This window comes from Falco biarmicus, chromosome 9 (genome assembly GCF_023638135.1).
Source record: "Falco biarmicus isolate bFalBia1 chromosome 9, bFalBia1.pri, whole genome shotgun sequence".
Lineage (NCBI taxonomy): Eukaryota > Metazoa > Chordata > Aves > Falconiformes > Falconidae > Falco > Falco biarmicus.
The window spans coordinates 45,723,998-45,736,436 of NC_079296.1; the positions used below are offsets into that span (position 1 = coordinate 45,723,998).

At 42.7% G+C, this 12,439-nt stretch overlaps 1 protein-coding gene across 2 annotated transcripts in view; it reads right to left on the bottom strand.

Moving 5' to 3' along the window:
• Window positions 1-680: 680 nt before the first annotated feature.
• CSGALNACT2 (chondroitin sulfate N-acetylgalactosaminyltransferase 2) overlaps window positions 681-12,439 on the bottom strand; it is a 32,889-nt gene continuing 21,130 nt past the window's right edge. For both annotated transcript variants that reach the window (XM_056351788.1, XM_056351787.1), the window contains exons 3-8: window positions 8,183-8,399; window positions 7,541-7,642; window positions 5,741-5,919; window positions 4,019-4,113; window positions 2,495-2,576; window positions 681-1,330 (exon numbers count right to left, since the gene is read on the bottom strand). In XM_056351788.1, coding sequence (XP_056207763.1) covers window positions 1,038-1,330; window positions 2,495-2,576; window positions 4,019-4,113; window positions 5,741-5,919; window positions 7,541-7,642; window positions 8,183-8,399 — 968 coding nt within the window. In that variant the 3' untranslated portion in view covers window positions 681-1,037. The remainder of the gene's footprint in view (window positions 1,331-2,494; window positions 2,577-4,018; window positions 4,114-5,740; window positions 5,920-7,540; window positions 7,643-8,182; window positions 8,400-12,439) is intronic.

Here is a 12,439-nt window from a genome sequence, read left to right on the forward strand (position 1 = left end):
GGTCACTACAACAGCTAAGAGTATATATGACTGCCTTCCAAAAATGTCAGGAAAATGCCAGAAAGAGAAGAAGAAACCAAAAGGACAATACTGGCATAATAGCAAATGGGCTGCTTGTAAATTTATATGGGAATGAAAAGATGGCTCCTCAATGTAAAGGATGAGATGTACAGGCAGGGCTTCTGAATAAGGGGGGGGGTGGGGGGGGGTGGGGGCAAAAATCTTTACATGAATGAGTTCAATAGCATTGCTCAGTTTATAGAAGGGATTCTGTGATGTTGCATCTACTGTGGGAAAAGACTCGACCCAGAAACACCCAGCTGGAACATTCCCAACTTGTCTGATACCACCACTGAGATAAGAAGGTGGTGTCTCTTTTGCAGTGTGAAATTACATTACATGCTCTAAAATTCCACTTTAAAAGATTTTCATTCCCCCCCCACCCCCCATGACTTATTCTATATTCAACCATGTAAATGTCAGTTAATACAGGAAACACAGCGCCAAGCCCTTGCTGTGCAATCAGCAACCTGAACAGCTGGCACACCAGCCAGCACGCCCCGCATCCCTTCCACGGTGAGAGTCTTTTTCACACCTTTCTCTTGTTTCTACAATGGGGTGTAAGTGTAGTATCCTTCAAGTCACAGTGCAGTGAGCCATACAGACTGAAAATACTCAAGACACAAAAGATTACTTAATTTAATTTTTAAAATAATGCAAATATAAGAATGGAAATGTACCATGTGGAAGAGTGTTGAGTTGTACATTCCACTGATTTTTCCAATTGATACTGAAGACACTTTCCTCAAAATACATACGCTTTCCAATTTATTTGAGGTGCTTGAACTCGCAAGATATGTAGGTCATAGCGTATCAGTCAAAGAATTACTCGGAAAACAAATACAAGAACCAAAAACCCTCTAAACTCTTCTTCACTGAAAAAAGAGAGGCACTGCATTTTTAAGCTGAATTAAGGCTGTAAAATGATGCTGGTTCACTGTGAATTTGAAGTCATCGAATGTCACGGGGTTGACATTTTAACCCACTGCTTCGCTGTTAGTCCTGTAAGCCTGCTTACGGAGGTGAGTCTCGATCTCCTCCCTGAAGACCAGCATCCCAAGGTGCGAGTGAGAGGCCTCGTTCATGGCTTTGGACTGGATACACATGCGGTACTGCTCTGGAGTGAGCTCGTCTGCACAATGTTTCTCATGCCAGAGGTGAAAGAGACCAGGGACCGGTGTCCTGATCACAATAAGGTCACCGTGCAAGTACTTTCTGTAAAGGTGAACATCCTCACCGCCCCAGCCTTTCACTTCCAAGTCAAAACCCCCTATAAAGACAACATCAGAAAAACGTTACTTCGGCACGCAGGCTCGGTGGAAGGCACAAAGAACGACGGTCCCTGTGTCATGCATTACCCGATCTGGTACGACATACCAGAAATTCTGGAGCAATTCACTTTTAAGTTTTCCATGCCAAAACGTGCCAAACTGAGGGAGAGGAGCTTCAAGCATTCCACATCCTTTGCAGTGGAAACTGCCCAGGGCACAGATCATGCATTGTTGGTGTCAGAAAGTCTCTTAGAAGAGCGTCTCCAAATCGTATTATGCATGACATCCCATGTGACAGCTGCAGAAGACTGCAGGCAAACCTCACTGGCTATGCTTGTGGGTTATTCTTAGCAATCATAATGGATTTTAGCAGCTGGAAAATGAAGCTGTCATGCACCATATGAAAAGCCCTCTCTAAAAATGCCAGCAATTACTCCACAGGTCACAGCTCAAAGAGCCAGATTAAGGAAAGGAACCTTTTCCACCACTTGGAGTTCTCTCGCCTTTCCAGGACCACAGTGGATACTGACCCAGACTCATGCGCAATTTCAAGACTTTAGAATGATGAAGGCTTCATTTAGCGTATAGCGCACACACGGCAGAATGACTGCTCTCAGAAGCCAGCCTGTATTCAAGCCACCGGGCAGCACACGGGGCTCTATCACCACACCTTCTGGCAGACCATCGCTCAAGTCTTCCACATTCCAGCGCCCCGAGCTGCTCTTCGTTCTAACAGCGTGCCACGAGAGGGTGCCAAAGCAGACTTCTAAAGCCTCGAACAACTACATTCAACTACTCAAGGTTATTTACAAGAACAAACTTTAATGCTTCTTGTCTACGTTAGTTGCTTACTTGAGGGGCACATTTCTTTAACACGACTAACTTGCTTCAGACAGTCACAAAGCACACAAAAAAATGAAAGATTTGTAGAAGTTCTAGAACGGAATGTTGCTATGAAAAAAATACTGTGACTCCCTCATCAAATGGGACATCAAAATCCAGAAAAAATTATTTATCTCATTGGTCAAACTGGTCAAGCAAGTCTGACTGCTAGGCATGGGAAAATAATAGAAATAAATGCATTACTTCTCTGTCATTAGATAAGACCAGAGAATCATTTTTTAAACACACAATTATTATTTTTTTCTAGAGATTCATCTTACCAACAGTCAGAAAGTCTGTCCGATATTGACAAGTCATCCCAAAGCCAAAATCCCGCCAGAAACCAGAATCCTTCTTGTGTACCTGCAATTTTAAAACAGGATTATTTTGAAGTGCAAAATACATTGAAGGAGATCCATTGCACTTGGTGGTGTAGAAAGCTAAACTCCTCCGATCGTTTGCTCGGTGCAGGGTGCATCATATAACACTTCTAGTATTTCTGTGTCACGCACAGATGTGAGCTTCCTAATTACCTGCTGTTCACTTCACCCTTTGCCATCCGATGCCAAATGCTCACGCTCACGTTTCCACTTTTACCTTTCCGCCACATCACCTCTATTTCCTATCTACCTGCTCAGACCAAGCAGTAATTTTTTTTTTAGTTTATTACCAAATCATCTGCTCCCAATACTCTAATTCCTACCCAGCTTCTAAGGTGACATTAGACTCTTCTTGTTCTGATATGACAAGAAAAGTAAGTTTTGTGATTGAAGTCAGCAACCGTCAAGTTGTTTGATTCAAAAAAGCCAAGAGCAGAGCCGTCAGGCAGGAGCTCTCTCCTCCCTCAGCTGTGACCACCTGAGGCCACAGGCAGAAACTTCCCTCCTAATTTCAGCAGGCTCTTGCTAGCAGCGTAGGGGGTAAGGGTTATTATGCTTTTCTTGTAGTAGGGCTGTGGCTTCTTTCTCTCCTCCAAACCTGCCTACCTCACAAGTCCCAGCTGCAAAAACAATTTTAATTTACACAGTCTCTTGAAAGAGAGTCAGGCTGGACACCGACTGCAGCCATTCCATCTTCAGGCAACAAAGCCCCAGAAATTCAGTACTCACTTCCTTCTGCTGAGCCCCAAATTATCGTTAAAACTATTCTCTTGGTGGGATTTATTTGCTTATTATTTTGACTGCAAGCTTCCCTAGAAGCAATGTTTCTCATTCCAAAATGAAGATGAAATTAGCAGTGGAACAGCCAAGGGTTCTGGCAGATGCTGGATGGCAAAGGTTAAGACACACAGCACAGCTGTCCACAGCATGAAAAAGGAACAGACTGAGCACCTGAGCACACCTGGAGTTACACAGCACACCTCCTGCAGCTACCATTTGGTAGTTAGCAAAAAGAGTTGATAACAAGGGAAGCTTATCGAGCACCGTTCAGTTTTTTGCCTTTCTTTGTTTGCTGGAACATAAGACAAAAGCTGCTGCCATGTTATGCCACTATCCTAAAATACTGGCTTTCCAAGCCAGAATTGAGCAACAGATCAGAACTACCAACTTCATTTGATTAATAGCATTCTTTAAAAAAAAAAAAAAAAAAAAAAAAATGGAAGTAGAACTGCAAGTTTATCTAAGGATGAATTTTGTACTGTTTAATAAGCTTTTCTTCCAAGTGCTTTGCCCATAAGGGAGAAAAGTGTTTAGATGCGCACTGCCGAAGTTGTAAGATGTCCCAAACAGATGATTAAGTTACACTTAATTTTGTTTTAATACAAAGCACAACTAATTCTATCCAGAATAAATCACACTGCTTACCAATTGTTGCTCCACAGGGGGTGGTATATCTTGGTTGGCATAGACAATAGCAGGATTATAAAGGCTGAATACCACAGGATAAAAAACCTTTTTCCCTGAAAATCAAAAGGTAATTGTTACTCACTGTGGGTATACTTTCTGAAGGCAACAGGAAACTTGAAATATTCTCTTTATGTAAAATATTAGCTATTAGCCATCTAGCGAAAATAAACAAACGTAAGGTCTAACTGCTAGGATTTCCCATAATATCTAGTAGGGCAGAGCCCACAGGATTAAAAACAATATATGTACACACACTTAATACATACGTTATAGGTACATATTTATATATAGTTATAGATACTTACATATAAAATTTTTTTATATACATTACATATCACAGTATCACATAAGACGACAGTGACAAATCCTTGCAATAATGGTATAAAGCTAAAAAATAACCACATCCACGTAACACCTTGCAAAGCTTCAGTTTTATGGGCTTCCCTCTTTCCACAAGGATTTAAAAGCGTGTACATCCAGGATTGTCCTGCAAGGGCATCAAGCATCACAAATCCCCTGATCATGCTGTGACACTAGGTCTATACCTATTACAGAAACAAGACAAGCATTTTTCAAGGATCTCTTGCACTGCCAGTGCTGCAAAGGGACTGACGACAATCTACGAGAATACTCAGTACCCTGATTTGGGCATGAACACTTGAACGTGCAAGAAGCATTTTCAGATCTCACTTGAAGCAAAGGTGATAAACTTAGTGTGAATCATCAAGCAGCCTCTCAAACTACCTTCCTTGTGAAAGCTCACACGGCCCTCCTCTCCAAAGTTCTTCCAATTATTTATACGTTCATTTCATGAACGTATAAATACTCCATACTTCATTTCACGAAGTGCAGAGACAGGCAAAAATGGAAGAAAAAGCCAAGAAACAGAACCCAAATATCTGGCTTATAGCAGATTTTCTTGCCTGTTTATTATGTGAAGAAAAAGTATCTATTCATTCCAAATTGACATTTGGAGGAAATGGTTTCTGGCTGCAACAAATTTGGAATAAGAGTAAGCATTAAAAAAAGAACCCAAACAAATGTTTGACAGGAGAAGATCTTAACTAGCACACTTGTTAACCGAAGAAAGCTTTATCCTTTCTGGCAGAAGCTTGTAGAACCGGCAAGCTTCATACAAACTTGAGAAAAACGGTCAGAAAATTTCAGAGCTTGGGATGTAAACGTGGAACATTAGCTCAGTCTCTGTAAGGAGCACGGTGTGCAGTTCTACTGAAACCATTCGTATGTGATGTGTCTTGGCTACCCAAGCACGAGAAGACATAAACCAAACTTGTCAAGAGATTGCAGTGTAACAAAAGTCATCTTCCACCCTAAGTGCTACATTGAGTTCTGTTAGACAAATTTACATACATTCTAATTGTTAAAGCAATTAAACTGTCCAGCTTTCCTTTAGACAGCCAGATCTTAAGAAAGTGTGAAAACTGTACTTACTGTACAAAAAAAAGACAATGTGTTATTAAAACATGCTATGCTAAGGCAAAAGTTATTTCTCAGTCTAAATAGTACGGTGTTTTGTGCACAGAGTATTTTTCATTTTCCTACGTGCATGGTGTTGCATTAGCTCTACCACTCAAGATAGTTATCTATATACTCAACACAGGTCAGTTTAAGCCAAACAAGACCACAAGACTCTGTTACAGCAACTGTAAAGGAACATACCGGGCTCAGCATTTAAGCGACAGCTGTTGAGGAACTCTGCTGTGAAATAAACATCAACATCACAGAAGAACATCAGGACCTCGCCTTTTTCCCAGGCTCTGGCGCCCATGTCAAGTCCTCTGCCTCGGTTAAATTCCTCATTCAGAGAGACAAGCGTGTAATTGTGGAAGTTAGTTTCTCTAGAAGAAAAGCAGAGCCAAACCCAAAATAAATCTGTGGAGGGGGCAGAAGGTACCATTTATACTTTTCCAGCATTTTACAGTAACTTCACTCCGGAAATTTTTTTTCAAAGGCAGTTGCATCATGAGGATGAGAAAAAAATACCTGTTCCGCTTAGCTGTCTATTTTAAACATTGAGACACTGTAAAAAGATGGACCTCAGTCTTTTATCTTATAACTTCACTTTGCATTTAATAGTTCAGATTAAAAATGCCTTTTGGCAACTGACACGAACTACCGTGTTGTCTGAATTTACAATGCCATCTCACATTTGTCCCCACAAAGAAGTCCTGACTTGTAAGAAATCCAGAGCAGTATCTCTGTCTTCACTAGGTCAGAGGGGAGAGCAAACGGAGAGCCAGAGATCCGGCATCATGGAACTCATGGATGCCACTGCATCCCCGTTGGTTTGCTTCGCCTCGCTGTTTCATACGGCAGCACAGATGCCCGCGCCTGCTGAAGAAGAGGGAAGGAGCAGCAAAGGGAGACTGGAAACGCACCCAGGGAATATCTTCAAGCAAAGTTAAGCATCTACTTTGGAGATGCTTCAGAGGGCAATGCTTGCAGAGAACAGAGCGAAGACACTGGGCAGCAGCACCACTAGGAAGATAAAGAGCCAGACAAAAGCCCAGTGGGTTCACAGCACCACGAGACGGGGCATCCCGCAGGGAGCGCGGCAGGGCGGCCTCAGAAACTTGGGGCTGGGAGGCTTTGCGGGAGGAAGCAGAAGCACGCCTCCTTTCCTACAAGATGCTACACACGCCAGGCCCACGCGTCGTCCCATTTTAAGCCAGTGACACAACAGCCTCTGCCTGATACGTCTCGCCGAGCAGAGCCTCGGGCAGCGCTGCGAGGCAGGGATCCGGTGGGAGCCCAGCCTATTCCCGGCTAATGGGAACCAGCTCCCAGCGCGGGGGCGAGCTGGGGAGCTCAGGCACAGAAGGAGTCCCCTTGCTACACGGTTATAGGTACTATTACCTGTCCCGTTCCTCTGGAGCAAAAAAAAGCAACATCTGGGAATGTCACACCCGTACTACTGTCATGCTATTTGCTGCTGAGCGCGCCACGATGAAAAAGCATTTAAAGCCATTTTACAGCAGAGGGCAAGTTTCGGCCCAGTTACCTAGAGGACAGAGGGCAAAGCTCAACTTCTCAGACTCAGCAGCCTACCAGCCTACTTTGACCAGGATTCTCTTCCTTTTCACTAAATAAAATTGATTCTCCAGTGAAAGAACTATCAAAATGCGCATCCCAGTTCCAAAGAACTTCAATTCTGATCAATCTGTTAGCAAGGCTGAATAATCGCTGCAAAACTCACGCCTGTTGTTTTTTTGGACTGTCATATAGAAACGTCAAAGCCACTGCTATTAGTCTTTTTTTGGCCTATAGCTTGATTTTCAGCAGTCTTCTGTCAGACTTTAGCAACTTAAGCTGCAAAATGCCAACCAAAAAATAGCGTACTGTGAATAAAGTTTACTTTTCCTGTTAACCTGCAATGGACTATAAAGTTAATTCCTGTTATTTCATTCTTTTTTAAATCCATTTTAAATGCCAATTAATATTGCTTGTATCGACACTTACCTAGCTACAGATTCTAGGATGCTTTTTACTTCTGATAGCCCATCTTGTCCAAAATACACCACTGTGAGGTGAACACGCTTATCCTGATGAATACACACATCCCTATAAGCACAAAGAGAAGCTGACATTAAAAAATTACTTGCAACACAACAGAAGCTTCAGGTACTTAAAAGCTATCGCATTTAAAAGTACTAGAAGATTTAAGTACTCTGGACAGACTTCAACTAGCTTCTCAGGAAAACAAGGAAAGATGTTTTCCCTCTTCTTTCCACAGCTATCCTGTTTGAATTGGAAGGTTCCAATACTGTGTGTCTCATTCCAACACCTTATTTTATAGGAAGGAGCTCAAAAGCTGATGTAAATACAAAAATTATGTCCAAGATCATCTGTGTCCAGGTTCACAACACCCCTGGCATTTGGTCTAAAAGGGGTTTTGGTGCAAACTGAGAACCTCTTAAATCCTTTTAGAAGGAATGTTTTCTCCATACAATAGGTTCAATTGCAAACATCCCAAGGCAGTTGCACACAATGTTGGAATCATTAGTTCTGTAGCAAATCCACCAGAACAGGAATTAATTTCAAAAAGGAAACAAAACACTGAAAATCAGCAACATAGCTCGCTATATAATCTCATGCACCTACCTAAAGTTTTGCATAAACTGTGCAAATGCCTCAGTTCTTCCAGCAAGAGGGACAATAATGTTAATGATTGATCTAGAAATATCGACCGTTTCACTCTTCACTTTCATGAGGGGTCCAAAAGGTCGGAACAAGGTGACATGTCTGTATTCCATGCCATCCATCTTCTTATAAAACAGCTCATACTGTGTCCCCTTATCTCTTTCTGTACGATAGTAACCTGAAGAATAAGTCACACAAGTAATTCGTAAAGTCAAAGATCCCAGCAATTGTATTTCAGAAACACTGTTTTTCCTAAGAACTACAAAGAAGGGAAAAATAAAGCTTTGGGGGCAAAGCTTCTGGGTTTTTTCAAAAACAAATAAATAAAAATCCACAAACCATTAGCAATCACAATCATCCTCCTACCCTCTTACACCAGACCTGAGAAACCATCTCAAACAAACTCCAGCTTCCCCTGCTTCTTAGGGACGACAACAGGTTTTATGGTCCTACATCAACTTCTGAGGCCGAATTAAGAGTTGGGTCTTCCCAACAAAAAGGGAATCCAAGTATTTGCTATGGAAAAGGATGGCTGAAATCTAATATTGCCTGCTGTCAAGCCCTTCGGTAAGCATCTTCCCGTGAGCTAGCCCACAGTACAAGCCGAGATCATCCGGCCAGCAATCAACACAACACAAGCTGTGGGCAGAACAAACGACACAATAACTCGCTTGACAAAGCCTGCAAAATCTGAAATGTGATATCTAAAAAAAATACCATGTGTGATAAATGCTGGAATGCTTTAACATTGTTTACACTGCTGACTACTAGCTACAGTGCTTTCTATTCAATAAATACAGACAGTGGTGTTTTACTACAGCTGTGGTCCTCTAAGGACATTTCTACATAGATGTAGCACTTTGAGAAAACAGTATCAGATCTCTGTAAATAGGATTACCTGTTTAGAGAGATTTCACTCCTAACAGGTAGGAAAATCCATCCCATTCAGAACACAGTCCCTTGATTTTGAGGACTGTTAAGGAAGCAAGTTGAGCCAACAGCCTCTCTAATTTTACACCACGAAGGAAAAGACCAAGGCTCATCCATAGCTTCGACTGAACAGAGCTCTGCCCTGTTCATCCCCTATCCACGCTAACCTGAGAGGATGAAGTGATGACAGGAAAATTCCTCCCACAGAACTGCCCTATACTCATCCCACCTCTGCTCTCCTCTCTCAGCCACAAGGAAAGGGAATATTCTACAGAAGAAACGTAACTAGGCTGTCAACTGAACAGCTCCCAGTGGAGCTGGCCAGGCAGGCTACTGGGAGAGCTATGAACAGCTGGATCCCCAAGGGCAAGGAACACCCCTGCCCGCGCACCATGCTCCCAGCACGTTCCCAGGCACCTGACCCTGCCTCTGCTCCTGCCAGCCAGCCACCAGAGCTGCCGAAATCCTTGCCAGCCTCCCACCCAGCAAGGCAGCAGGGCTCAGCACAGCAGCACTGCTCTGCCGACACAAGGCACTGTCTTTTGTGCCCACTGTTGACAGTGACCTTCTTGTTGCTGTTGTCTTTTTCACAGCTGAAATCGAGGGGGGCCAAGATACGTGAAGGGAGCAGCCCTCAAACTTGGACAAACAAACCCAAGCTGCTCTATCTCAGGAACTAGAAAGAAGTGATCTTACAGCTTTGCTTCTCTCCCTATCTCCAGGCAAATACTCCTCCGTGCTCCCTCCCTCCCATCCAACACAAGAAGGAACATGATGCACACACCACCTTGCCCCAACTTTTCCCCTCCCCACCCCAGGCTCCCTTTACAAAGCCTCCTTTTCCCTAAATCTACCCAACACCCTCCGCATCCCTCTGCCGTAGCCTCCATCTCCAAACCAAACCCAGTTGGGTTCACTGGTGTTCCCCCTCCTCCCGCCCCACAGCCCCCCGCACTGGGAGCTCCCACCCCCCCAGCAGGCACTGTCCCCGGGGCGAGCCACGCATGGGGACCCACTCCCATGTGGGGTCTCTGGGAGATGGGGTGCAGCACACCAGCCTGGTGCCGGCACGCTGGAAGTTAACAGTGACTGAATCTAACCTTCCAGCTGGAATGCTTTTTATCCTTAGAACAAAGTTCTGCGGTGCACTCCTTTAAGAGAGAGAAATCCACATCTATTCCTTTGCGAGCACAGAGCTGCGTAAGAGACGCACCACATTTTAATGCTCAGGAAAAGCACAACAGTCTCTAATCAGTATTAATTACACATATGAAAAGGGCATTTCCAACAATGGAAGACCGCAGCATGGCCTGTTAGAAGCAGAAAAAGATCCAAAATCCCTCTCAGTCCTTTCCCGCTCCGAGCCTTTGCGCTGCGCAGTCCAGAGCTGCAGCCTGAAAACAGCTTCTTGCGTCACGGCAGCAGCTGACGACTCGCACGCAATGCACAGCAAATACCCGGTACCGGCACTCCCGCGTAAAGTAACATTCAGTATTGCATACTGTACCCCTTTATCTAGGATCCAAAAGCTGTTTACAGACAAAAAACACCATTTATAATGCAAGTGAAGTTTCAAAAAAGCATGTCATAGTTGGCAATAGCTGATCTTTAATCAAAGGATAAGCTTAGATGTCAGTCTACAACAGAAAGTTGCAGTATAGAACCAAGATTTCTAGATTAAAGTAACTTTAAAAAAAAAAAAAAAAACCCACACAAAAAAACACTGCTGTAGCTTCATAAAGGCCTTAACATGCAAGTCCAAATTTGAGTAGTGCCTTGCCAACATTCAATTGCTGGAACAGAAGATTCCTAACTTGAATCTCAACATCCTACCAGCACCACACTTATTTAAAATACTAAGTATGTGCTCCTCAAATCATTCTCCTTGCTATGAGCTAACCTCCACAGGTAATCTACTAATCTGAACACTTTTATAGGATTAAAGCTTCTATACACAGAAGCCAGAATTGAGAACAGCCAGAAAAAGAACCCACATCTGCGTTACTTTTTCATGTATTCAGGTTTTTAACACTTGGGACTGACTCACGTAATAAAAGCTGCTATCTCACCTTCCAGCTAGCATACACTGGCTGCCATCCAAAACAGAGCTCTATAAGCAAGGAGGTAAAAAGGAGCAGAAATAATTTAACAGCTGTTACTCCTGGTCCATGAAGCTTTACTCCCCCCACAGAAGTTCTGTTTCTCACCAAGCAAATTAAATCTAGGAATACTGGGGATCAATTGCTATCAAAGCCAAAAAAGCTGTTCTCCTATACTCAAATATTTTTACCTTGTTTACAACTACCAAGAAAGCTACCCATAAAGCGTCCAAGGAATTTAAGACTATGTCCATATTTTTTTTAATTTTTTTTGTGTATTAAAATCCTGTTGAAGTTCCTGGGACACTGACCAGTTTGTATTATGCAGGACATCTGAAAGGGGCTGATCGCATACCAAACAGCCCCCACTGTTCTGTGGATGGCAAGGACTCACGAAGAGTTTGAGCTCGCAGCATTGGGATAATCTATTTTAACACGCCAAGGATGGATGGGGAGTCTTCCCTTGAGATTCAGACCAAAACATAGTTTCTGGCCTTTGCCCAGTTCCAACCGGAAACACAGAAGCAGGAGAAATGGACCCAAGACAGCAGCACTTGAATTCTGGTAGACATTCAATAATGAGACTTTCATTAGCTAATTGATAATTAACTGCTGAAAATATGTGGAAGCCTCTGTTTTCTAAAGGTTAAATATCTACCCAATGGAAGAACTTTTAATCTCTTGACAAAATGAACCCATTACACTGATAAACATAACCCAAATAAACCAGTTACACTGATAGAAACATACAGACAGATGTCCATGAAGGCTCCTTAGTCAGTTTTGCATCACTATTCAAGACTTTGTATCACAGGCTTCTGAAGAAAGAGGACGGACAGAGGCAATACTACTATATTCTTCCCACCTTACTTATCCTCTTTTTCTCTATATTACCAAACACTGATCCCAAAGAAATCTATTTTTAATCCAGGGCTATTTTAGAATGCCCAATTCAGCAATTAGATTAATTGTTTGTAGTCCTAGGCCCCTTCATTTGTGAAAATATCTAATATTGCAACTTTTATCTTCTCCAGGGATATTTTTCATCCAAGGGGAACAGCATACTCCTGTTTCTCATACACTTAGATCAAATGGAAATATTAAGAAAAAAACTTCAAAGTGCTTCTCAAACAACAACTGCAGAACAAGACTTTTTAAGGTCAGATTTTTGTTCTGTTAATATTAGAAT